This window comes from Paraphaeosphaeria sporulosa (genome assembly GCF_001642045.1).
Source record: "Paraphaeosphaeria sporulosa strain AP3s5-JAC2a unplaced genomic scaffold CC84scaffold_3, whole genome shotgun sequence".
NCBI lineage: Eukaryota > Fungi > Ascomycota > Dothideomycetes > Pleosporales > Didymosphaeriaceae > Paraphaeosphaeria > Paraphaeosphaeria sporulosa.
In genome coordinates this window covers 3,071,779-3,096,902 of record NW_017253362.1, presented here as the reverse complement: position 1 = coordinate 3,096,902, position 25,124 = coordinate 3,071,779, and the positions used below count along the sequence as shown (strand labels likewise).

Genomic DNA, 25,124 nt, shown 5'->3' with positions numbered 1-25,124 from the left:
TCGCAATTATAACGTCCTTGAAACAAATGCTCAATGTTCTTCAGGTTCAGGCATGAACACGGACCACTCATGAAACACAGCGCAATCATTCCACCAATCACGCTCATTTACCCATACTTGGCCTATCCCCGGATGGGACCTCGTATATTACAATGTCACCACTTTTCCCTTCACGAATGCTTGGCCGAGTGCGCCGCCGGAGCGTCACTCATAAGGTATAGCTTTACAGCGTGGGCGCTGTGGAGCTCAAGGCTGTAGATCAAATGGGAAACATGTCTAGGCGTCGATCAGGGACAATGACATGTCGCAAGATGTATTTATTGGGAGGATGCCCATCTTCGCTCCGAGCTCCAGGCCTACAGATTGTCATCTGTGCCTCGTCATTCGTTTGCCCTTTCCCCCCGTTGTGGGTAGTCGCTCGTTTTCAAAATGCGATTCCTCGCAACTTTCTCTGCTATCCTGCTAGCCCCAACGGCTGTTTTCGCTGCATGGGGTTACACTGACGATGGCAAGAATTACATTATCGATACCAACGCGAACCTAGTGGTGAGCGTCAGCAAGACGAATGGCGACATGAACTCTATCAAATACCGCGGCGTAGAATACAGTGGACAGAACGGAAAGTACTCGCACGTCGAGTCCGGTCTCGGCGCATCCACTGTGGCCATCAAACAGTACACTTCGCCTGCGAACATCATCAAGGTGACTGTCAAGTATGGAACACTCCTCCACACGCTCGTCTTCCGTTACGGCAACCCCAACGTCTACATCTTCATGAATAAAGCCGACACCAGTGTCACCGTCTCGCGCTGTACGTAAGCTCGGTGCACAAGTTTTGGATGCTAGGCGCACGCAATTCAGATATTGCTTATACACCAGCCTAGCTTAACCCTCTTCCCCTTCGCTACTGTTCTAGATCCTGTAATATTTTGCGCCTGTCACTCACTGATACCCCAACTTTAGACATCCTCCGCATCCCGCCCAACATCTTCACCAACAATCCGAACGAGGACACTGACTGGATCCCTGACGGTGCCACTGCTATCGAATCTGGCGACGTTGACGGCAAGTCAGGTCAGACCTGGTCCAAACATTACTCAGGCAAGAGATATGGCCGGACAATCGACTATGACTATGTGGGCTACACCAACAAGAACGTGGGAATGTTCATGGTTCGCTCGAACCACGAGAAGGCATCTGGTGGCCCATTCTTCAGGAGCTTGATTCGCCGTGGTGGATCGGGAGGCCCTGATCTCTACGATATCTACCACTACAACATGGGTAATTCCCCTCTCACAAGCAAGATGCACGCACTTATTTCCGCCAGGCCACACTGATGTAATGCGTTTCGGACTCCAAGGTCCTTCAGTCCTCACTTTCACCGACAACGGCGCTGCTCCCAATGCGAACCTCTTCGCCCGCAAGGCAGACTGGGGATGGTTTGACAGCCTCGAGATCGCCGGTTGGGTGCCCCAGTCCAAGAGAGGCGCCGTTGCCGGCGTCGGCCTCTCAAACATGAAGTCTGGCTACCAGTACGTTGTGGGGCTGAAGAACGACGCCGCTCAGTATTGGACCATTACCACTGGAGCTTGGAGGATCTCTGGTGTCCTGCCTGGGACGTATACTTTGACCGTATATAAAAGCGAGCTCGAAGTGCACACCGAATCTGTCACCGTCACGGCCGGGGGCACAGTGACGAAGAACACAATCGCCTGCGTGGACCCGCAGGACACGACTGCTATCTGGCGCATCGGCGACTGGGATGGTGAGCAACCTCTGACTAATAAGACGAAGCAGTACTAACGTAGCCTTCTCATCCAGGCACTCCAAAAGGCTTCCTCAACTTCCTCGACACCCCCATGAAACCCACCTACATGCACCCCTCCGACACCCGCCTCGCCAAATGGGATGCCTCCAACTTCATCGTCGGCGCCTCCCAAGCCTCAAACTTCCCGGGCTACATCTGGAAAGACATCAACAACGACCACCTCGTGTACTTCAAGCTAACCGCCAACCAGCTAAAGAAAGGCGCAAAGATCCGCGTCGGCGTCACGGAAGGCATGGCTGGCGGACGGCCCGCCATCGCAGTGAACAGTTGGACGGCACCCCTCCAGGCGGACAAGGGCCAGGGAGATACTAGGTCCCTGACTGTAGGCACGTACCGTGGGAACAACTATATCTATGAGTATAGTGTGCCGACGTTGGCGTGGATACAGCAAGCGAACGAGTACCAGACGCTGAAGATTAGTGTTATCTCGGGGAAGACGGCGACGGGGTATTTGAGTCCAGGGATCTCTGTGGACGCTATCGACATGATTGCCGTCTAGAGTGGTTGAAGAGCGGAGGATCGTGCGCGCTCTGCCGTTCCACACGTAGTGCGCTAGTATTGTACCTAATTTCGTTCGAGATACCCAAAAGTAACATCACTCGGCTGTACTTTACATTCATCGCCCGGCACTGTTCTTGCGTAACCGACTGAATTAAAGATGGTAGTCTACCAAAATGTATACGTCATAGAAGTCAAGCAGATCCCCCAACCAAGTATCCCGGCAACCTCCCACCCAGATCACTATCGCTCCGCTCGAATCTGCCCTCGGATTTGACATACCCTGCCTGCGCAACGCCTGGGTCCGTTGGTCCCAACACCTTGATGCTCCTCTTCAGTTTATCCTGTCTGGCTTCCGTAAGATGTCGTCTACGAGCCTCCTTTGCCTTCTCGATGAAGTTGGGTCTATGACGATGTTCTGCCTGGTTGTCTTCGTCTCGCAAGCGATGCAGCGTTTCGAGCGAGAGGGGTGGCGACTGAGGTATTGAATATGGCACAATGAATGGAGGCGCCCGCTCGTGCACTGTCGGATGGCCGGTGCTGGATCGGTGTGAATAGGGAGAGCCTCCTGAGGTACGGAAGGTGCTGCGCATCGTAATTGTAATGTTTGCCGTCGACGGAGAGTTGTTGCTATTATAAGAGGAGCGAGGGTTCGAAGTCATGGGCGAGTAGTCACTCCCGAATTGGGAGCTTCCACGTGCTTGGGTGGATGTAGGTGACTTGTCGCTCGAAACGTCCGATTTAGGAACTGGAGATGGTGAGTGGGTCCGCACAACAGCGAGACCTCCGGGTAAGCGGATCAGGGGATTTGGTTGTGGCGGTGGCGATGGGGCGGAGGATGCTTTAGCAGATTCAGTCTTTCTAAGCTTCTTGCCAAGCTTGATAGGTCGACGAGAAGGGAAGAATCTGGAGAATCGAGGATCACCATCCTGGTTCTTGTCTGCCTTGGATTCGGGTATGCGCTTCGACTCCAACGGTCGACGTTTTTTCTTTGTCGGCTCTTCCTTGTTGGGCTCCGAACTACCCAAGCGATGAGGTATGAACGAAGATATTCTCTTGTGCCTGCTCTTCTTCCCTGTGCTCGATGCTTGTTCCCCGTTCCCCTTATGGGATTGACTTCGAGGTGTAGATGGTCCTGAGCTTTTGCGCCATGACGAAGTTTGAGGAACAATGTCACAATCGTTCGGCAGAGCGTTACGTGTCGGCTCCGCGAGCTGAGCTTCGTGGACCTGCTGGACCCCCCCGGTGCTGAGAACCTCCTGTGCGCGCACGTTCATCTCCTGGTACTGATCGGCAAGCAGATCGTGGTAGTCTTGTGAAAAGCTCAGTTCCCGTGTCTTATCGTCCATGTCTTCATCTTCCCAGCTATCATCATGCAATGGACTGCCTTTGTACAGCGCACGGAGTTTCTTTTCCCTCAGGTATTGGCAGTCAGCTCGTTTTTGCCCTCGTTGACTAGAATCCGATTCGTAAGAGCTTTTTGGTAGTGGAGAATCAAGGCCCAGGGAAGCATATGCTTTTTCTTTGTTGCAGCCAGTACCTGCCAATTCTTGAACCCGATCAGTGGCGACCACGTCTTTGCTTGAGGAAGTATTTGCTCTTCTATTATCCGGCGGTAGTACGTTCTCGATAGATCGACTGTTTAGCGGCGGAGTAGCTGGTAAAGCCGATCGTGGAGGGCTACCTGGTGGGCCCAGGTCCGAATTACCATTTGTGCGCTCGTATATTGGCAACAGCCGGCTTGCGGGAGGAAAACCGGGAGTCAACCATGCTGTTGGTTCCGTCATGTCGAGAAGGCTTGGAGATGGTTCGGGGAGGAGTGGAGAGAAGGTGCGAGGTGCGGAAGTTGGAGATGGCGACGGGGTCGAGTGCGCAGGCTTGACGCTTGCGTTGTCGTCATACCACTCTGCTGGCGCTCTCCACGAAGCTATGCTTGAGTCACTATCCCTTGAAGCTAGTGGCAGGCCCGCAGATGTTGGTGCTGCGATCTTTGCTCTGCTCGACTTGGCTTGTTTCCACGGTGCTGGAGTCAGTGGGAGAGCCTTGTCTGTCTCCGAAGGGTTTGGTGGCGCGGTCTGAACGAAGGAATTGAAAGAGCGGATGGGCTGCTCCATCCCCTCAAGAGACATCGAAGAAATATTTCTTTGCTTTATGTGCGCACGCATATGGCCCTCTTGGCTTCGATTCATGCCTCTGGGTTCGCGCGCAGTGTAGGACGGAATCATGCCTCATCGCAAAGACCTTCTAGAAGATCGATATACACAAAGAAAAAGAAAGCCGCACGTGGCTGTGGTCGTAAGCGGCGATGGCGGCAGCATTCCTGTGGCTAAACAAAGACAGGCTGTTGGATTTCTCTTTAAGGAATGTTAATCGACCTACGTACGCATGCAGTGCTCGACTTGTGGCCGTGGAGACATTCGAAACACTACTTTCTAGTTACTTGATGACCGTGATGATATTTTCGTGAAAATTTCCGAGAAGTGCTATGCTGTTGGCTCAGGGAGTGGAAAAATTGTTGGCATGGGTTTCCGCGCGTCAATGTGATGTATTTCTGATGTCTGAACATTTCGACTTCTGCTGCTCGCTTAAGTATCTTGAAAACTTCTGGAATGAGCAGAGCTGTAAAGAGAGCTTGGAACTTGCGATAATGTTAAAATTATGCAGCGCTCAAACTCTTCCAGTGTTGGCCAGGTGCTTGTGTTGTGTACGTCATAGCGAACTAGCCGTCAGCTTCGCGCGAGTAGTCAGTTCATTGTGCTCGTTAATTGCGCTGCATCGTGCAAGGCTATGGGAAACAAACAATTGAGACCAGATTACCTCATGACTGGTGTTGGCGGACCTCCAGTCGTCCCGTACCAGCAGTCCGCTTTCAGCGATGCCAAGCAGCGAGAAGACCGAAAAGCGCGGCAGGAACACCGCTCCCACCGTTCACCGGCCCAAGCCACGATCTTGCAGCCGCATCAATTTCTACGGCATGCTATCCTCATCGTATAGATGGAAAAGGCGCCATTGGATCCATGGTTCTGCTGAGTTCCGACCCAGAATATTCTGGGATCACGGCCGAGATGCATATGATTCTGCGGTGCGGCAGTCCGCAAGTCTTCACGGCTGCTGCCTGCGCAAGCGCGTTGTGGCCACACGGAATAATGAACATGGCTCCATATGCTTGTGTAAACGGAGGAAGCCGTGCCCGAATCGGTTTACGTCCGCTGTGGTCCTACGAAACCAAGGGCGCTCGGCGCAATATCCCTCCGCTCAGCCCTACGCCATTACCAAATCCATCATCGCAAAGAAATTCCCCCGTCCCCGCCCTGCCTGACTAACACGATACTTGCCATTTACTCATCTAACAGCTCGACGGACATGAAATGATCCCTGTTGAGGCTGCTATGCAGGTGTGGACCCATCACTAGTCCCGTGGATTTTTTTTGGGAGCGGACAAAACGTGTACGGTAACTCGGCCACCTCGTCGGGCCTAACGTTAGGTCTATCAAAAGTTGCGCCGACGCGAAAATGTGGCTTGCGATTACGGTCATCGATGGATTTATGGCTTCATGATGGGAGTATATGTAGGAAGGCTTGCGCCTTTGTAAATAGAATCATCACAGCTTCATCAAACGGTCTTCTATACAAGCGACTTCCAATTGGTCAACGACGACCATCTAGCCTAACACCTGTACTACTGTTATAAGTACTCGACCCACGACATTCCTGGCGACATCGATCAAGATGTCGGCCCCTAACAACACTGGCGTCTTAGCCAATGAATCTGCCAAAGAAGCCCTGCCGTCAACCCCCAGCGAGGAGTCGATATCAGAGAAGTCAACACCATCCACAGATGCCGAAGCTTTCAACCCGGGATGGAGATTCATCGCTGCCTTTGGCAGCCTGTGTGTCATAGTTTTGATGTCTGCACTTGACGCAACTTCACTTTCAGTCGCCCTCCCGGTACGCCTCCTCACTCACACGTCTTCGACAACACTGACAAAACTAGGTTATGGCAAGAGCCCTTGGAGGTTCTGCCATCGAAGCGTTCTGGAGCGGAACGTCATTCCTTCTCACCTCGACTGTATTCCAGCCCGTCATCGGCTCCTTCTCGCACATCTTCGGCCGCAAGCCCCTCATCTACCTGAGTCTGGCTTTCTTCCTCGCCGGAGCCATTGTCGCTGCGGTGGCCAACAACTTTACTCTCATTCTGGTTGGGCGGAGCATCCAGGGAATCGGTGGTGGAGGGATCATCTGCTTAACGGAGATTGTGGTCACCGATATGGTGCCTCTGAGGGAGCGAGGGAAATGGTTTTCCATGTTCAGCGCCATGTGGTCTATCGGCACGGTCGCTGGTCCTTTGTTGGGTGAGTAACTTGATGGTATTTGCTACTCCCAGCTAACGGTTTTTAGGTGGTGCCTTCTCGCAAAGCGTCTCATGGCGATGGGTGTTCTGGATCAACCTGCCTTTCATCTTCGTTGGGGGTTTGCTCATTACCATCTTCTTGCAACTCAACTATAAGACGAGTTCCCTCCTCGCAAAGCTTCGACGCGTGGACTGGCTCGGCATGTTCCTGTTCCTTACCTCGACTACTGGCTTCTTGATTCCCATTACCTGGGGTGGAGTTCAATACCCTTGGGATAGCTGGAGGACCCTGGTGCCATTGATCCTCTGCGCATTCGGAATGGCCGCCTTCATCGTACACCAAGAATACTTCGCCGCCGAGCCTCTCATCCGCACCAGTGTTTTCAAGAATCGCACGGCTGCGATCACTTACCTCTCCGCCGTTATCCACGGCATTATCCTCTGGTCCATACTCTACTACCTTCCGCTCTACTTTCAAGCAGTCAAGGGAATGTCACCGATCATGTCTGGCGTTGCCATCTTCCCGTGGACTTTCACTGTCGCTCCAGCGGCGGGCATTTCAGGGTTCCTCATCGCAAAGACAGGACAGTACCGTACGATAACGTGGATCGGGTGGTTCCTCGCAACCTTCGGAAACGGACTGCTCGTCTACCTCAAGACTGAGACCAAAACAGTGGCCTGGATCTTCTTGAACTTGGTCGGTGGAACAGGTGCCGGTATGCTCTTTGCATCTATGGCTATCGCGGTGCAAGCGTCTGCGTCCAACGCGGACCAGGCGTACGCTGCCAACATGTTCTCCTTCCTGCGGGCCTTTGGTCAGACACTTGGTGTTGCCATCGGTGGTGTCGTCTTCCAGAATCAGGCCAAGAGAAAGATGCTCACATACCCTCTGCTCGCAGACAAAGCAGCCGAGTACAGCCAAGACGCTGCTGGGCTGGTGGAGCTCATCAAGAGTCTCCCTGCCGACTCTCCGATGAAGCTGCAACTTCGCGAGTCCTACACCGAGGGACTCAGGTATGTATGGATTGTCATGACAGTCTTCGCCTTTGTGGCATTCATCGCGAACTTCTGGATCAAGGCGTACTCTCTGGACGCCGCACTGGAGACTGAACAGGGTTTCAAGGAGAAGAGAAAGAGTCAGGACGTCGAGCAGGAGCCTTAGGCGCAGCGAGACGTAAACTTGACTCGGAAAGGCAAGTCGGATGTAGACCGAAGTAGATGTTTTCTTCTCTTACTGTACGGCATCAGCGCGGCGTTGGCATAGATTGGTCGCATGCGAGTATTGTGGGACTTTTCCATGTTAGATAGTACGACCTCACTCACAGCAATGAGTGTGACATAATGTAATTCACGGACCCTCTTCAATGTCTCTGTGCCACTCGGCCAGCCGCCCGTGCCTGTACCACACCAGCCGCCGCGAAGTTCGATATCCCCGTACATTGTCGGCTAGACCACGTTGGGGTGCCGGAGTATCTGCACGACACCAGCCATCTCCGGCGCGGGAGATTCTCATCGGCTTTACGGCGCCTCCCCTCGCACCCGCTGTCGAAGTCCTGTGTGGGTCGCGCTTTCCACATTTTCTGTTTGGCATTCCAAATTTAGACGCAAAGCGACGACACAGAGGGCTCATGGGCTGTCAAGTCAGTACAATCGATAACAGCGTCCTGCACCAGCGACTTGGTCCAGTCGTGGAGACGAATGGGATGCACGCGCAAAGTGGAAAGCGGGCCTGTTCGGGCCTAGCACCGTCTCAAGTTGTCCATGTCAGAACGGGCAGGGGCTTGTGAAACGATGGTCGGAGGTGTTGTGCAGGGGGTTCGCAGATGCGGTGACGCATGGGTCTTTGGAGGCGATGGGCAGATCGCAATGGCCAGACCACCCATGGTCACAGTGGAGGCGGATGTGATGGTCGATGATGTAGATGAGCATAGGGAAGACAACAAATTTTGGGGTAGACAGGTGGAAAAATATGTCATTGTGAGGGAGGTGGCCTGGCGCCGAGGCCTCAGCAAACGGCGAGGGTGCCACGATTGGGAAGGAGTGGGAGGTGTGCTCGTGGATTGTCTCGTGTGCACGCCGCGAGGGACGGGGCGGTCCAGAGGCGCAAAAGTGTGCTTCAAGACAAACGGTCCCGGTCTTGTGTGACTGTACATGGCACGCTGCGAGCCGACTGTGTGTCTTGCTCTAGTCCTACTGCCACAACATTAGGCGCTCAACGCGCGGCGTGTGGGCAGGCTCGGCGACGAGAGGGCCAGGATGGCTGGACGCAAGGAACCAGCAGCGGTGAGGCGACGATGAAGGCGTGCCCCGTTGTCGTGGTCTTGGTGTCACCCCAGCCACGGTGAGGGTGCTCCTTGTCGCGGGCGAGGGCAATTGGCCGCGGGCGCTCGCGTGGGTGAATGCGGCAGCAGGCCTGGGACCTGCATCGCCAGCCAACCGTGTGCGACGCAGGTGTCGGCGGCGAGATAACCTCGAGGGCGCGCCCGCGGCCACTCTCTCACCATCCCGTGGACGTGAGCGACCGCAACGGGCCCTGCGCGTTCGTGAAGCGACTTGCACTGCGTGTCCGTTGGTGTGTTCCGCGCGAGACAAGCTTCTTAGCGCAGGTCGACTGCGGCGCTGAGCCTCATTCCATTGGTCGCTGGGGCAATTGCGAGGTCCGCCCAATTTCTAGAGAGCGACCACAGCCCGACCCCGACGCGCACCCCAGCACTGCTAGCAGCCCAGCAAGCAGCTCCTGCGTCTGCGGCCTGCTCCTGCTGCAACGCCTGCTCGCGCTCCCTCGCCGCTCCCTCCAGCATCCATTCTCACCCACAGTCATTCGTTTCAGACCTCGCCACGGCGTGCAAATCGCCATAATTGTCAGGCAGCGCCGCGCACCCGCCTGACGTCGCCGGCTCGCTTTGGCCCGTCCAAGCAGGTCTTCGCACCGCCAATCGGGAGGAGCCCACCGCAACCGTCCAGGGCAGCTGCCTCAGCAACACCAGTCCCGGCCGTCTTCCCCTCGGCCATGGTGGTCGCCACACGCGCTTGCTGACCACTCTGCAACAACACCCGCTTATTCTTTCGACACGCTCGAACCCGAGCTGTCGCCGCCCGCTGGCCATGAGGGACTCGTTCTCCTCGCTGCTGGCGTCGCGCGCCGGCAAGCTCGCCCTCTCGCTGCTCCTGGCTTCACCAGACCTAATATCGCACACGACCGCTTTCACTTTCAACCCCGTACCCGCCCCTAATATCGACATCGCGCGACTAGGCCGCGTTGCCCTCGCCGGCGACTTCGACGCGATATCGCTCTACCAATACGAAGGACAGAACCAGGACGCCGCGACCAATGGCCTCTACTCACGCTTTCCAAACGGCCTGTTTGCGAAAATACAAAAGACCGATGGTGAAGTCAGGGCCATGTGCCACTACAAGGGCGGCAATGCAGACGCCATCGTAGTAGGCGGCAACTTCACCAGTGTTGATGGCCAATCTACCCCAGGCGGCATTGCGCTCATCGACACCAATACCGGAGACGTGACGGCCACGACCGGATTGACCGGGCAGGTCAATGCTCTACTTTGCGACGACGAGCGCCAACAAGTCTATGTTGGAGGCTCTATCGATGGCGGCGCCAACTATAGCAATGCTATAATCTGGAAGGCAGATAACAGTTGGTCGGTTCTACCATTCAAAGGCTTTGATGGCATTGTGCATTCAATCGTTGATGGCCCAAACGACACCGTTATCTTTGGTGGACAGTTCCAGAACCTGAAAGGCGTCAATCTGACCGGGAATGGCACCGCAGAAAACAACACCCAATCTTTGCCTATCGGATCTGCCACTATAACGGCCCAGACGAGCTCAGGACTTCAAGGCTTCACGGACCCCAAGGTCATCGTTTGCAAGAACGACACCAGAACACAAGGTTCCGACTCTACATGGCTTCTGGCAGACAACAGTCCTGGTTTCTGGAAAGCCGATTTTGGCTTCGGATTTCAGCCTACACAACTTCAATTGCACAACACCGATTTTGAGGGTCGCGGTACCAAGGAATTCCGCTTTACGGCTCTACCAGACGGTGGCATCATGAATTTGACCTACAACGATCCTAGCTCTGGAGAGCGGAAGTTCTGCGATGCCAGATGTCCCTTGCCACAGGGCAACACAAGTGCTCAAGTATTCGACTTCGTCAACGTGGTAGGCATGAACTCGTTTCGGATTGACATTTCCGATTGGTATGGCAATGGCGGAGGTCTGAATGGGATCGAACTATTTCAGACTGGTAAGTGTCGAATCGCCCTCCACACCGCTTGCCTCTCTAACCCGCACAGAAATCTACGCTTATGCCATTCAAGAGTTCAACGCGCCGAAATGCGGAGGTGCCACCAGTGGTGGCCAAGCCACCGCTGTGGGCGAGTGGCAGTCTACCCCTTCGCATGACAGTACTTCGAAGTACCTTACTGCGACTCTCGACACAGCTAATTACTCACCAAACTCAACCTACGTTGTCTTCCGACCGGATGTTCCGCAGTCTGGCAACTACACGATCAAGATGTACACTCCTGGCTGCCAGGGTGACGGAACTTGCGGCACTCGTGGGAGGGTCAACATCACTGGCTTCATGGAAACCGGCGCTCGCCCATCCAGCACCGTAATCGCCCAAACAAATGATTTCGACAAGTACGACGAAATCTACAATGGCCATGTCGACGTTACCAATGGCTTCCGGCCCGAAGTCACGTTGGCTCCTGTTGCTGGTCAGAATCCTGGAACTAATGTGTTGACTGTCGTCGCTCAACGAGTGCGCTTCGAGATCCGCACGGCACAGGATAATGGCACTGAACTAAACGGTCTCTTCGAGTACAATCCCAAGGAACAAATTACCAGTACAAACTTCACTGCTTCGACCATCGACAAAGCTGGTTCGAGTCTCAATCCGCAAAGCACGGCTATTGTCAATGCTTTAGTGACACAGGGTAGGCGACTATACGTCGGCGGGAACTTCACAAATGGGGACGGACTGAACTACATCTTTGCCGTAGATGATGGTGGCCCTACAGCGCTCAGCGGTAAAGGCCTCAACGACCAAGTGGTCACCATCTACCCGGGCGGATCCACGCTTTATGTCGGTGGCAACTTCACCAACACCCAAGACAATAGCAATGGCAACCTAGGTCGAGTTGCTGCTTATTCTGACGACAAGTGGCAGGCTCTTGGTGCTGGTGTTGACGGCATTGTCACATCCATCGTTCCCATTTCCAACGTTACGGGTAACGCGACCGAGGATGTTCTTGCCATCACCGGTGATTTCGACAATGTTCGCGCGTTCGGCAACAACCCATCTTTTGCCGCGGACGGATTCGCTATATGGGTACCATCTCAGAACAACTGGTTGCAGAACCTGGACCTTTCAACCATGGCAATCTCAGGCAGTATTACAGCATTTGTTGGATTGAACGAAACTGACCGGTTCTATGCCGGCCAAATCTCCTCGCAAGGACTGGGTGCAAGCGGCGCCGCCATCCTGAACAGCAACAGCACTTTGAGCAGCCTTGGAATTGATATCAACCTCCAGCCAAAGCAACAAGCGTCGTTACGCAAGCGAGCTTTAACCGCGGGCCAGAATGTGAACAACACTGGAATCTCCACTGCTCTGTTCCACAAGAACGGCAACACCATCGACAAGACGATTCTCGCCGGTCACTTTGCGGCGACGGACAAAGACGGCAAGAACATTACCAATGTTGTCATCATCGACAGCAACAATGAAATCACGGGCTTTGGTGATGAGGTGGACTCAAATTCGACCTTTAGGGCACTCGGTCTGCTCGGCGACGTTCTCTTCGCTGGTGGCATGGTCACTGGTCAGGTCGGAAACGACCCAGTCGCTGGAGTCGTAGCATACGATCTTGCCAGTAAGAAGTTCCAAGATAGCCAGCCACCTGCGCTCCAAGGCACCAACGTTACCGTCAACGTCATCGCCGCCAGGCGCAACTCTCAAGACGTCTACGTTGGAGGTCAGTTTGATTCGGCTGGAGCGCTGAGCTGCCCAGCTCTCTGCGTTTGGGACAACGGCAGCAAGCAATGGAATACTCCTGGCGCAGATATCTCTGGCGTGGTAACGAATCTGCTCTGGGTCTCCGATACCAAGGCACTGGTCGCAGGCAACCTCACCCTTGGCAGCAACAACAGAACCAAGATCTTTACGTACGACTCCACCAACAGTCAATTCCAGGAAGTTTTAGGAGCTGGCGATCTGCCTGGAACTGTGGAGACTCTTTGTCCTGCCAACGTGGATGGGTCTCAGATGTGGGCTGCCGGTAAATCGAGTGATGGCAAGACATATCTGCGACGTTTCGATGGGAGCAAATGGGTCGCCGTGGACGACAAATTGCTGGGTTCCGGTACCAACATCCAAGGCCTACAGGCTCTACCTTTGACCCAGGACCACCAGAAGTCCGACCTAATCGATCAGAACCAAGATTTATTGATCTTGGGTCAAGTAAACATCACAGGCTTTGGTGTCGCTTCTGCCGCACTCTTCAACGGTACCACCCTGACCCCCTTCCTTCTCGCTTCTGCAAATGGAGGCGCGTCAGGCAGTCTGTCGAAGGTAGTGGCAGAACACGAAGATTTCTTCCAAGGAGGAGGTAAGGCAACCACTTATTCACTCTCGACGCATTGACTAATTTGATACAGGCAAACATCTGGCTCTTGGTTTCATCGTCCTCATTGCGCTTGCTATCGCGCTTGCGCTCACTTTCTTGCTGGTGGTGGCCGGCATCCTCATCGAATGGTACCGCAAGAGGGCAGCTGGCTATTCCCCGGCCCCCACCTCGTTCACGGATCGCGTTGGCAATCAAAGTCGGATTCCGCCTCAAGAGCTTTTTGGCACCCTTCGAGGACCCCAGGCACCCACGGTCTGAATGGCCCTCGCCCAATATGCAGCGCGATGAAAGTACATCGGAAAATGTATTGGCACCGAACGTCAATCCTATCGCAACGTCGACAGTCATCAACAAATGGATGTCCACATATCACTCGAATATCTGGTGATCACCCTTCACTTCTTGTCGATCCTTTCCCCGGAAAGGTCTGTTCGAGTGAGAACGATCTTTCCGACACATCACTTTTGACACGACAACTCTTTAACTTGCATGGCCGGCGTTGATAGTTTGTTCGCTTCACTTCAAATGAGCTTTACATGGACAGCATGGTTTGCGGGTACCCATCGCTTCTTCCGACATATGGGATTGGCTAGGCTATCGAGACTAAACAAAGGTTTACAGGCGGCTGAAGCGGCAGTGCAGCATGTGTGGAGCTGCGAAGGTTCTTCTTTTCGATTTTTTTTCTTACTTGATACCACTACCGCTGATACGCAGCGGTTAAGTTCTTTCTTTCACTACTGTCCCTCTTTCCTTTTTGTTTGACGTGCCGGAAGTGCAGTGCTTCACGGCTGTACAGCTAATGCGTACACCTGACGGGAGGAGGGCGTAATGGGCGTGGGGAGGCGGTGTGAAGGTGAAGAGGGCGCCGCGTGTGGACGCGGAAGGGGCGATGGTGAAGGTGAATCGGGGAAGAAGAGGTGAAGTGTACATTTAGGCTGTATCTAGTGACGGTGAATGCGTCTGCTGTAGTTAGTGAATACGATCAGTCCGTAGTGCACAGTGCAGCCTTGCTCGTGTCTTTTCGTGCCGTCACTTGTAAGACGTATGGCACCTAGCAAGACCTAGCAAGACCTCACTGCCCCGGCCTAAGTCCACGAAAGGAAACGAATGATAAGTTCGCCTATGAGACACGCCCTCCACCGTACTTGTCTCGTCATCACAGCGCCCCTCCCCTCCGTCCAAAAATCCCCCATCCTCCCAACACCTCCCGCTCCCCCTCGAACACCCATTCCTCGCCCTCCCCACCCACCTTGCCCAGCCCCTCCCGCTGCTTCGCATGCCCCAGCTCCCCCCACCGCATGATCAAGTTTCCATCCAACATGCCGCCCTTGCCGCCCTCGCCGACCTCCCCGCCGCCCACGCGCCATGCCTTGGGATTCAGCCCGCACGCCGAGTCCAGCGTGTTCGCGAGGTAGGTTGTCAGACTTGCAAGACGGCGGTATGTGGCTTCCGAGAGGGGTGTGATGAGTGCTAGGGTGCCGGACTGGCTGGTGTGCAGGACCTGGTGTGTCGAGGCCTCCTGGCTTGCAGTCGCGGCGTCGTCGTCGACGGGGTTGTCGAACGTCGAGCTCGGCGCCGTCGGGATCGCGAGCGACGACGTCAGCAGGTGCGTTGTCGCGGGGAAGTGGCCCGTGTGGAACGTCCCGCGGTGCGTGAGGCGCAGGCCGGAGAGGGACTTTGGGTTTTCCGGGTCGAAGGCGAGGACGTGGATGTTGCTGTCTGCGTCCGCGACGAGGAGGGCGAGGGATTTGGAGGGCGTGTGGGGCAGGAAGTCGCCGGTGAGGGCTTCGAGGTGGTTCTTCGAGCGGCCGAAGAGGAGCATCTTGTAGGGTTCTTCGGTGTAGCCCGTGAACCAGAGGCCCTTGAAGGCGTCGCCCATCATGAGCATGCCTGTGCCCGGAAGCGTCTTGAGGAACGTCACGTAGCACTGCATGTCCATGAACGCGACGGGGAGCAGCGTGCCATCCTCTTTGAGCCCGCGCACCATGCACTTCTGACCCTGCGCCATGATCAGGAAGCCTTGCGTGCCGAGCTCCGAGACGGCGGACACGGCGCCCTTGACCTCGTCTTTCACGATGAGGCGCAGCCGCCTGTTCGTCTCTGGGCGGGCGGGCTCGGGCACTACGGTAATGACTTCGAAGATGCGGATGCACCCCTTGGTCGCTAGGTCCTCACCGTGGACAGTGGACGTCCCCACGGCGATGAGTTGTTTGCGCTCGTGTGTGGTTTCGGAGACTTCGAGGTTGAGCGTCTTGATGCAGAGGATGACTTCTTGGGGGTCGAGCACGTGGGTGTCGATGACGGACCAGGTCTGTTCGTCGATGACTTTGAGGATGCCAGTTTCGACGTGCGGCTTGAAGGTTATGTCTGGATATTTTTTAGCTCGTGGATTTCTTGTTCTGCTGGTAAGTATGTGTACCTTCTGGCTTCCACTCGTAGTGGTAGGTATCATCTTGCAGCATATACTCTTCTTGCTGGCCGGTGCCGACAACGTATAAGCCCCTAGGATGGTACGAGAACGCGTAGATCTCGGAGCCCAAGGGCATCTTGCGCGCGGCCCATCCAAGGTGGCCATAGTGGGTCTGAGCCGGAAGCTGCGATATCCTCATGGTGCCCTATGCCTTGTTAGTACGGCATTCGAGATGAGACCGTTGTACTCACGTCAGCGTCGAGGTACGCAATCCCCTTCTGGCAGGCAGATGTGTTGAACCGCGTTAATCCCTTGACGGCTTTACCATGCAAGCCAATAACGCGGGGCGCGCTGGAAGCTTCCTTGAGGATGAAGGCAGGAGATGTGCCTTTCTGGAACACCGTGCTGTAACCGCACACATCATCCAACGCTACCAGAGTGTTTCTTAATCCGGCTTCATCATCTGACGCATCCAGTTCGTCTGTGTATTTTGGAAGGTGCTGCTGGGAAAGCTTGATCCATCTCAGGTTGGTCGTCCATGGTTCAGAGGCTGATCTAGCAGGGTAGTGGAAAGCCTTGTATATGATGAGATCATCCGTAGAGTTGCGCACCTATTGGTCAGCGCTTGTTTTACTCTGGGAGGCAGGGTTTTCTTACAACGAGATGTGGCGATCGCGACGTCGAGTCGCCAATGTCGGCGGCTATGATCTCGGTGATGGTCGCCTTGGATGTATTTCTTTTTGGATAGTATTCTGCGGTCAGGAATGGAGGGAGGAAAGCGAGACCTTCGGCCACGTATGCTGGTTTGCTCATGTCGGACGTGGCAAAGACCTGTTTGTATAAGTAGTCATCTACCGGAGCTCATAATGGAAGCTTACATGCAGGCCACCCTGGTGCGTCAAGAGAAATGCATAGATTTCACCAGAGGCTGAGGATTTGTACAAGGACGCGGACAACCATCGGGTCGAAGTAAGCCCATCGGCTTCGACTTCTTCTACTTCCCCATCGCCGCTGGCTTTGTACAATTTGGCGCTGGAGTTGTCTCTCAGAATGAGCATGTACGGATCCGCGAAGGTTGCATTGATGATACGGAGACCTTCGTTGCCATCCTCGTCTTCCATGGTGATGATTTGCTCCATGTTCAACTCTATCCACGAGTTAGATGAGATTGGAAACGCGACTGTCGTTGTAGAGCTTACCAGAGTCATAAGTCCTGGCCTCGCTTTGCATGATCTGGACGATCTTAGTCCCTTTTGCAAGCGTACCGACACTCAGGGTTGAGCCTTCTTCTCTTTCGAAGTCGCCTTTGCTAGTCTCTTCCAATTCTTTGCCGCTGACCTCGTACACGACTGTGTTGTCATTGCCCTCTTCATCCGTTTTGCTAACAACTAGGTATTGATCGTAATCAGCGTCTACAGAGAAGTTCGCCTCTGTGTCTTCGCCGAAGTCGGCTGTGATCCCGCCAGGGGCCTGCTTCCTTGCGTGTACAGCCCATAGGCCCTTTGCAGAAGGGAAATCAATTTGAGCGAGATTTGTGAGACTTATTTCGCGGTTGAGGGCAGTAACGTTTCCAGCAGCACCTCGTCCGCATGCGACCATGATTTCGCCGGTCGTAGGGTACTGCGCTGCAGCATCTGTGTGCAAGATGACATCCTTTATCGGGGCGATACTTGGCAGAGTATCGTGTATCCTGAATGTGTAGCTGCCTGGAGCGGTGGGTTCGGCAGCGGCCGCAGTGATTTTTTTTACTGCCGGTGCCGTATCATTGTAGAGATCATCGTCAAGGTCGTCAACCTCTTCGTCCTCGTCAACGTCCATATCGTCATCCGTCCCAACTTCCGAGGCCTTCCTGCCCAGCGCGCCGAATCTACCTGCAGCTTGCCAGCCTAGGAGGACAGAGTCGCCGTCTTCACTGCCAACGAAGATTCTTCCACGCCCCAAGTTTGAGATGCATGATGGTGCCGACTTGAGAACTTGACCGCCATGTTCGGCAGCGACGCGTTGGACAGTCATTCCTGACACAGTCCGGCCATCGAGGGTGAAGGTCAGGGTGAGAAGTCTGCCATCGTTGAGGATGATGAGAACGTCGCCTGAATCCTGAGACAAGAGCTCGATGCTGCAGCCTTCGAGGTGCAGAGCAAGATCCGTTTGGTCTTTTAACGAGAAAGCTGTGCTTGACTTTGCGAACTCATTCACAGCCACTCCGGTTGTCTTGCCAGCCACATCGACGTGTATGATCTCGTTGCTTCCGAGCAGCAGCGCCCCGCCAATTGGCGATGGCAGGGGCACGACGCTTGTGAGGTCGTAGGGCAAGCCTTGCACGGTGTGAAGGGTAGTGGACGATTTGTCTCCTAGGTCGAGGGAGAAGACGGTATAGGTGAGGTGGTCTTTCCGCTCGGGGAGCAAAGACGGCGCGGTGGCTTTTGACGAGGCGATGATACCAAAGGTGGGCTCGCGAGACTCGTGCAAGAAGGCGAGGTGCACGGGATGGGTCAAGGTCGGGTCGAGGGAGGTGAGAGGCAGCACAAAGGAGGCAGAATAGGGCGTCTTTTGCTCGGGCTCAGTGCCGTTCGCATCTTGCATCTTGGTGTCCTTCTGAGCATCCGCGTCAAAGTCATCTTCCTCGTCGAAGACGTCGCGCTGCCTGAAGGGCAGAATGGCAAGATTGTGCACGCCGAACTTGAGGGCAGCGCATCTGTTGCTGGGATCTGCCGTCAAGAAATTATACGTGTCTTTGAGGTCAGTGGACCAGGGCGATATCCCAGGCAAGTCTGGATTCTCATAGTAGTGTATTGATATGGTATGGAGGTTGTACGTCTCCGGGTCCCATTCCACTAAGCTGAGCTTTGCGTCTCGAAAGGCCACAAGCAACGCCTCCGCCCTCGACTTTGTGTTGAGCACCTTGACCCGCGCCAGCGACAGCACGGTGCCGGCGAGGGGATACTCGCCCACCAGCACCAGCTTGGCCGTGTTCTCTGTCCGCTGCACGGGCAGGTCCGCCGCCTCGGTGTCGAGCAGCGGGCCCGCGTTCTCCGCCGCGTCGTCACTTGGGGCAGCATCCGTCACCGTCGACTTGAGCTCGAAGATCTGCAGCAGCGCGTTCCTTGCGACGACCAGATTGTGCGCCCGCGGCGCGACGAACGGAAGGTGGACGGCATGGCTGACGGCCGTCGGCGGCGCGATCTCGGTGTAGCACTGCATGGCGTGGTGGTGTCGCAGTCCCGCTGCTCGTCATAGCATGTGGGCGCGGTCGGGGGCTTCGGGCGCGGGCAGCAATTCGCGTTCTGCCTGCGCCCATGGTCGGTCGCCCGCGCGTCTCACAGGCCCACGCCAAGGACGCGCCTGGATGCAGCATAGCGCTGGCGCATGCACGAGGGAGCTTGGGCCCTGTGTGGCTGCTGCTGCGCCGTCGATCCTCTACGTCAACGTTCGTGACACGCCCGTCTGCCCTGTTTCGCATCGCTCCTCCCTCGACCCGGCCCACGCTGCCTCTTCCCCAGAAGGCCAGCTCCCAGAGCATTGCCGACGCTTCAGTCTACCAGGCAAGCACTGGCCCGTCCAGAGATCGCCTCGGTGCTGCCGGACCTCCGCCGTCATGGCCCTCATCCAGACCAGCTTGATCTGGGTCGCATATGCCGTCGCCGTCGTCCTCCTGCTTGCAGTTGCCTCCATCTTCGTCTTCCTCTACCAGACACCCCGCGACCGTGCCGCATCCGTCACCACGATATGCATCTTCACCACCAGCGTCCTCCTGGCCACGGTGCTGCTCATGCCCGTCGACATCGCCCTCGTCTCGTCCACCTCGCTGTCCAGCCAGGGCCGGAAGAAGGACTGGGCGACCCCAGAGCGCGTCGGCAGCATTCTCTACACGCTCAAGATCGTCTACTACACGCTGTACTCGCTTGATGCCCTGCTGTGCCTGCTCGTCGTGCCCTTTACCTACTTCTGGTACGAGGAATACGACGAGGATGCGGCCGAGCATGGCGAGCAGACTGCTGGACAAAGATTCTGGGGTGCCTTCAAGTACACGATCGCCTTCGTCGTCTTCGTCGTCATCATCTTCCTCGTTGGATTCTTCGTTCCGTTCGCAAAGCAAGCAAAGGGCGACGACCGTCTAGACCTCGACTACTTCAAGCATCTTCTGGCCGAAAACCGTAAGTCACCAACACATGCAATTTGGGCCCGGCTAACAAGTCCAAGATGGCGAGCGCGCTCTATCCTTCGCACTCGGTCTCCTCATGCTCATTGGTACCATTCTCTACGTACTCTACACTGGCGCTGGTCTGGCGCTCCTTCCTGTGGCCATGATCAAGTCAGCTCCGTCCATTTCCGCTCCAACGCTAGCCGCCAACACTGCGTCGCAACTCGAATCCAACCGTGAGCGCCAGAGACAGCTCGAAGGCCGCGGCGAAGGTCGCCATGGCGGACTGGACCCACGTGATCGACGCGAACTGGAAGCCCTGGTCCGTGAGGAGCGGACACTGATCCGTCGCGAGCGCCTTGCTGCTGAATCAAACGGAGAGGACAGACATTGGCTTGTCAAGACCTGGATCAAGATCGAGGCCGTCTTCCGTCCCCTGAAGCTCATTGGAGGCCTTCTCCTGATGGTGCTTGCGCTCCTCATTTTCACCAGCATGCTCATCACTGGCATTGACAAGGCCAAGAATTCCATCTGCAAAGCCGGCTGTGGGTACATCCTGGGTCACATCAACATCTTCCAGCCGCTCAACTGGATCCTGGTCAAGTCTTCCAAGGTCTTCCCCATCGACTACGTCCTGTTCTTGCTACTCGTCCTGTTCTTCTTCTGCTCCTCCGTCGTTGGTATCGGAGCCGTCGGCATTCGCTTCCTGTGGCTCACCATCTTCAAGATCCGCAAGGGCCATACCTCTCCTCAGGCTCTACTCCTGGCCACCGTCCTGTTGAATCTTATTGTTCTCGCCATCAACTACTCCGTCGCCATGGTCGTCGCGCCCCAATACGCCACATTCGGCCCTCAAACCTTCTGCGACCGCCAACCGCTGATCGCGGGCGCGCAGCCAAGCTGCAAAGACTTCCCGGCCGACATCAAGCCATGCACAGAGACGGCGACCAACCATTACGCCAAGGATGTTTGCACGCCTAGCGTTCTTAGCACCTTCATCAACCGCGTAACCATCAACTTCCCGTTCTTTGGCGTCGTGCTGTTCTGGGCACAGTTTGCTTTCTTAGGTGTTTACCTCATTGTCTTCCTCACCACACTGTTCAAGACCCCCAGGCTGGATCAGGAACAAATCGACCGTGACCTGGAAGAGGAAGAAGAGGAGGGTTTGCTTGCGAGCACCGGCCGAAGGTTCAATGCTACTTGGCAGGACATCACCGGAAGGGGCAAGAGGACGTATGGAACCACGGATACCAATGGAGAGAGGAGTTAGGAAGCTAACTTAGGGATTGGTTGGATTGGTTCATTGTGAGTGTTGTGTAGGTGATTGTGGATGTTGGAAAAACAAGGAAACATTGTACACAACTTGCATTACGTTGCGTCGGTACTTGGCTTTATGTTTGGATTAGGTTATGATACCTCCATATAATGGCGTTGGGCGTTTACGTAGCATGCGAGTTGGCTTAAAATGAAGTATTGATGTCAAAGCGATGATTATTTCTCATCATAGTTCAAGATCTACGGGTAGATATTCTTGTGAGCACCCATTACGATGGATGTCAAGCACTTGAAATACGAACGTGACGATCATCTTAGCCGTAGATTAGGTTCGTGTCAGATCGCGCCTTCTTCACGAAGCAAGTGCTCACCTCATAGCTTTCGATTCGTCGTGCCTTCCTCCACCTCATTCTTCTGTTCACGTATCGCGCCATCCTACCGTTCTCACATGGTTTGAGACCTGTCTGCTATCTCGCTCGCCCAGACCTACCTTAACATCCTGGTGACTCACTCAACCCTTCCGTTTCAACACTAATCTCCCTGACCCTTCCGAGTTCAGTTCTCGTAGCGCACGGCGAAATATCGTAACATGGAACCCTGCACATCCAGTCTATTTCGCTGTCGAATATGATTATCCACCTGTGCGCTGGAAGCGCGTTAAATCGGTCCCGAGCATGTAGACTTTCTACCTGGCAGAGTGACTGGGCAATACGCCCGAAGACCCACACCCGACATTCATCCCCAGGCGTCACGCACGCTCCTCAATCGCCTGGCGTTATGCATGAGCCAATGGTGTGGTAAGCCGTTGTCCAACCTTTCGCTGATAAAGTCGCAGTCTTCGCGTGTGCTCGATCACTCAACCGCCTGAACACATCCGTGTGCGGCCTCGATGCGGCGTCATACGCGCCTCGCATTGCCCAGCGGACAACAGAAACGAGTCTGAGATCTTCGGCTTCTACATTCCACATGGACACAATGGCCTCATCTAAGAACAGGTAGGTTGATCTCACGACTGGAGCAGTCGTGCGACCGAACTAACAATTACCAATAGAGAGACTTTGGCTGTCATAGCCACTCCCACGGGAAGGACCGCCCCAGAGTAACCCGGATCGACAGTCTCACGCAGGTTAGACCTAGGTATGAACGGCCATCCTGCAGCCCGGTCGTCCAAGAACTCGGATGCATGCCACGTGACACTGCCGAATGAACTACCGGTTTTAACTGCGAAACACCTGGGAAGAAAAGACGTATTCAGCCTCGGAATGCCGTCCCATCATCTCCCAAGTATTGGAATACCTATGATCTACACGTTGGGCATCGATGCAAGCATGACCCCCAAGGCTCCCGCAGCATTCACTACTCGCATAGACCGAGATGACACACTGGCCGGACTGGTGAAGATGGTACATTTCAGATACGCTTTCACTAGCCTTATGAAGTATCAGAGGGGCATAGGCCTCCAGGGCAGGGCCTCGCGTACCTTGGTACTCAATGAGAAGCTGGCAGCCATCCATGATCGAGCTACTGAACGAGAGCTTGAGTCTCTGGTGAAGCTCTTCCTATCTACTATAACCATGGAAAAGCTATCCACCGAAGACGTTTCCGGCCGTATTATAGACATGCACCGCACAAGTCTCCTTTACTGGGTGCACCTGGTTCATATGGTTGGGACCCCTTTCCAGCCCGAGGATCAGCCCTTCCATCACTTGAAGTTTCTCAATATTTACTTGGGCCCGATTCCCGCAGGCTGGATACGCCTAGACAATTTCGTTCCAGGTCTCGCACTTCCCTGCATCAAACAGCTCTACCTTCAAGATTTCATCGAGACATAGTTCCCCGACAACTTGGATTGCGAGTTGAAGTCATCTAGTCTGAAGAGGCTTTATCTAATGAACACGTGTCTTCATTGGAAGGTTGCCCCCGTTCTTGTACAATCCACAAAGCCCTCGAGGTCTTCCACTACAACTACGAGGCCCTAATGTCGGTCCCGCGGCTTCATGGATCTCATGCTAGAACTGATTGGGTCCCTTACTCATGGGCCGGCCTTTGGGACGCCCTTCGAACCCAGAAACATTCACTCGTATCACTCAACATATCCTACATAGTGAACAGAGTGCAGCTGGGAGTGGCCGCCCGGTTCTGTCCTGTATATGCATGGCAGATTGGCACCTTGGGTTCGTTCGCCGACTTCAACGAATTAAAGCAATTACGGGTACCCGCCGATCCCATCATTTCTGGTCCAGGTATTATACAGTGTTTACCAGTGGGGTTGGAATATTTGAACCTCCTCTACGACGAGGTCACGGAGACGGCTGATCTACGGTGTATGGAGACCATCGTGGCGGTGATTGCAAGTAACATGCAAACGGGCCGACAAATAGCCCTTTTGTATTTGTCTTCAAAGGATTTCCTGATCCAGTTGTATCATGTAATACTATTAAATGCATAAGTGCTAAAGCAGCTAATACGAAATGATAATGTACGACTGCAGCACTCTGTCACTGTGAGTGAGAAGGCATCTATTAAGTTCCTTGTCACGAAGGGTGATAATTTTTATAGGTTTGGAAGAACGGTATACCGCGCAGGTTGAGACCAAACCTTTCTCGCCTCGTGCTGAGAGAGCAGCTACGTCGAGGTAGAAAATGGAGCAGTCAGGTCATCATGTTACGGGAGGATGAAGCTGGTGTGCATTTACATCGACAGTGATCGCACATGGTTCGGAGAGATACGAAGGGAGGCCAGTGACGGGGTTTCCTTGTTGTGGTAACTGGAAACCGTCGTATCTGGTCAATCCATCTGTCAACCATATTCAATGAGGCTGTTCGTGGCCAAGGGAATGATAACACGGTTGCATTCGTACACATTGAAAGCCGGACCTGAACAACGTCATGACTATACATACCGTGCAAATCTACTGCTAGATCATGTCCTCGTAGCCCCCGCAACGGGGCGTCCACCCTGTCGAACACACGACTGGTGGCGCGCCTGCGGACAGTCCCCCCTTCGATGTCGATTGAAAGATCATCGAGTCCGTCGCCAATCATACGCTCGTCATGCGCGCCGGGTATGGCATGATTTTGAGCTTGGTTGGAATCTGCCGTTTCTGTCTGCACGCTTATCGCGGATCTGCACAGAGGCTGTTCAGATGGGACCTCTGCATCGAGTTGGTCACTTGGCTTCCGAGCTGTGCAAGTCCGGTGTGTAATGCATTCGAGCAGAGGCTGAGGACGTCCCGACACGAGCGTGCAATGCACACGTCTGGAAGGAAGACAGAGACCGTCGTCCGTCGCGTAGCGCAGCGTAGCGGGCGCGACTTCGACTCCGGTGTTGTCCATGGTGCGTCGCCCAAGGGGTACGATCCGAAATAAGAAGACGGGATAATGTAGCGATCGGCGCATTGCGAGGAAGCAGATGAAATTACCGATACATGCGCGTGTACAGCCTAGCGGGATACAGGGCTCGAGGGAGGGCGACCCATTGGAAGGGAAAATTGTCAGGCCTGGTGCTGGTCATACCGTGCGATCGATCTCATCTGCGGGTACCAGGGGCGTGGTAGCATCTGCTCCGTACAGTACTTGCGGATATGTGCATACGGCGACATGCTAAGCCCGCAGTCTCCATAGACGCAACTGAACTACATCTAGATACCCCAAGCTCTCGATAGCATATACCCTCGCCCGAACCGAGATCACACCCTTCCGAATCCCGGCCGTCTGGCCAGCGGCGGTAGTGCGCGTGGAGGCGCGCTACCGCCAAGCCACGTGCTTGCGTGCTCTATAGCCTACTTGACGTGCTCAGTCATCTAGATCGTGAAACTTTTCGAGGATTCGCTTAAACCTGGCCGGTGCAGCGCAAGGATGGGTTGTCCTGCGCAGTAGATCTCGTAATGGCTTTATGCGTGGGCGTGTGGGGGTGGGCTGCTTGTCGGGAGTGGCGCGGAAGGAGGGCACACGACAGTCTCGCTTTGA

The 25,124-nt window shown here is 54.8% G+C and overlaps 13 protein-coding genes across 13 annotated transcripts; 8 read left to right on the top strand and 5 right to left on the bottom strand.

The window, feature by feature from the left end:
- The first annotated feature begins 344 nt into the window (after positions 1-344).
- Positions 345-2,424, top strand: CC84DRAFT_599920 (uncharacterized protein). Its single transcript, XM_018186833.1, has 4 exons — positions 345-811; positions 964-1,281; positions 1,328-1,765; positions 1,822-2,424. The coding sequence occupies exons 1-4, from the start codon at positions 430-432 to the stop codon at positions 2,325-2,327; spliced, it is 1,644 nt and encodes a 547-aa protein (XP_018039374.1). The 5' UTR covers positions 345-429; the 3' UTR covers positions 2,328-2,424.
- Positions 2,424-4,851, bottom strand: CC84DRAFT_599925 (uncharacterized protein). Its single transcript, XM_018186834.1, has one exon. It carries the CDS (start codon positions 4,549-4,551, stop codon positions 2,521-2,523), a length of 2,031 nt encoding a protein of 676 aa, XP_018039373.1. The 5' UTR covers positions 4,552-4,851; the 3' UTR covers positions 2,424-2,520.
- CC84DRAFT_599896 (uncharacterized protein) lies at positions 4,682-5,495 on the top strand. The gene is made up of 2 exons (XM_018186832.1): positions 4,682-5,073; positions 5,127-5,495. The coding sequence occupies exons 1-2, from the start codon at positions 4,812-4,814 to the stop codon at positions 5,318-5,320; spliced, it is 456 nt and encodes a 151-aa protein (XP_018039372.1). The 5' UTR covers positions 4,682-4,811; the 3' UTR covers positions 5,321-5,495.
- Positions 5,496-5,599: 104 nt separating this feature from the next.
- On the bottom strand, positions 5,600-5,918 carry CC84DRAFT_599801 (uncharacterized protein). Its single transcript, XM_018186829.1, has one exon. It carries the CDS (start codon positions 5,860-5,862, stop codon positions 5,665-5,667), a length of 198 nt encoding a protein of 65 aa, XP_018039371.1. The 5' UTR covers positions 5,863-5,918; the 3' UTR covers positions 5,600-5,664.
- Positions 5,646-8,040, top strand: CC84DRAFT_1142126 (MFS general substrate transporter). The gene is made up of 3 exons (XM_018176352.1): positions 5,646-6,274; positions 6,321-6,678; positions 6,725-8,040. The coding sequence occupies exons 1-3, from the start codon at positions 6,056-6,058 to the stop codon at positions 7,837-7,839; spliced, it is 1,692 nt and encodes a 563-aa protein (XP_018039370.1). The 5' UTR covers positions 5,646-6,055; the 3' UTR covers positions 7,840-8,040.
- Positions 8,041-8,082: 42 nt separating this feature from the next.
- On the bottom strand, positions 8,083-8,705 carry CC84DRAFT_1162801 (uncharacterized protein). Its single transcript, XM_018178103.1, has one exon. The coding sequence runs from the start codon at positions 8,651-8,653 to the stop codon at positions 8,417-8,419; it is 237 nt and encodes a 78-aa protein (XP_018039369.1). The 5' UTR covers positions 8,654-8,705; the 3' UTR covers positions 8,083-8,416.
- Positions 8,706-8,770: 65 nt separating this feature from the next.
- Positions 8,771-9,674, top strand: CC84DRAFT_599806 (uncharacterized protein). The gene has a single exon (XM_018186830.1). It carries the CDS (start codon positions 9,077-9,079, stop codon positions 9,563-9,565), a length of 489 nt encoding a protein of 162 aa, XP_018039368.1. The 5' UTR covers positions 8,771-9,076; the 3' UTR covers positions 9,566-9,674.
- CC84DRAFT_599807 (uncharacterized protein) lies at positions 9,675-13,704 on the top strand. The gene is made up of 3 exons (XM_018186831.1): positions 9,675-10,944; positions 10,994-13,312; positions 13,362-13,704. The coding sequence occupies exons 1-3, from the start codon at positions 9,783-9,785 to the stop codon at positions 13,586-13,588; spliced, it is 3,708 nt and encodes a 1,235-aa protein (XP_018039367.1). The 5' UTR covers positions 9,675-9,782; the 3' UTR covers positions 13,589-13,704.
- A 782-nt stretch (positions 13,705-14,486) lies between these two features.
- Positions 14,487-19,045, bottom strand: CC84DRAFT_1194971 (uncharacterized protein; the record flags this gene model as incomplete). Its single annotated transcript, XM_018181377.1, has 6 exons — positions 16,940-19,045; positions 16,619-16,887; positions 16,398-16,571; positions 15,992-16,351; positions 15,750-15,945; positions 14,487-15,697 (listed from the first exon to the last, which is right to left on the bottom strand). Exons 1-6 carry the CDS (start codon positions 18,939-18,941, stop codon positions 14,487-14,489), a joined length of 4,212 nt encoding a protein of 1,403 aa, XP_018039366.1. The 5' UTR covers positions 18,942-19,045.
- Positions 19,046-19,209: 164 nt separating this feature from the next.
- CC84DRAFT_1115891 (putative lysosomal cobalamin transporter) lies at positions 19,210-21,403 on the top strand. Its single transcript, XM_018175440.1, has 2 exons — positions 19,210-19,894; positions 19,941-21,403. Exons 1-2 carry the CDS (start codon positions 19,336-19,338, stop codon positions 21,149-21,151), a joined length of 1,770 nt encoding a protein of 589 aa, XP_018039365.1. The 5' UTR covers positions 19,210-19,335; the 3' UTR covers positions 21,152-21,403.
- Positions 21,404-22,418: 1,015 nt separating this feature from the next.
- Positions 22,419-22,988, top strand: CC84DRAFT_1174383 (uncharacterized protein; the record flags this gene model as incomplete). Its single annotated transcript, XM_018180092.1, has 1 exon — positions 22,419-22,988. One exon carries the CDS (start codon positions 22,419-22,421, stop codon positions 22,986-22,988), a length of 570 nt encoding a protein of 189 aa, XP_018039364.1.
- Positions 22,989-23,091: 103 nt separating this feature from the next.
- On the top strand, positions 23,092-23,766 carry CC84DRAFT_599713 (uncharacterized protein). Its single transcript, XM_018186828.1, has one exon. It carries the CDS (start codon positions 23,135-23,137, stop codon positions 23,603-23,605), a length of 471 nt encoding a protein of 156 aa, XP_018039363.1. The 5' UTR covers positions 23,092-23,134; the 3' UTR covers positions 23,606-23,766.
- A 49-nt stretch (positions 23,767-23,815) lies between these two features.
- CC84DRAFT_1204195 (uncharacterized protein) lies at positions 23,816-24,491 on the bottom strand (the record flags this gene model as incomplete). Its single annotated transcript, XM_018181887.1, has 2 exons — positions 23,816-23,952; positions 24,059-24,491. The coding sequence occupies 2 exons, from the start codon at positions 24,489-24,491 to the stop codon at positions 23,816-23,818; spliced, it is 570 nt and encodes a 189-aa protein (XP_018039362.1).
- Positions 24,492-25,124: the final 633 nt, after the last annotated feature.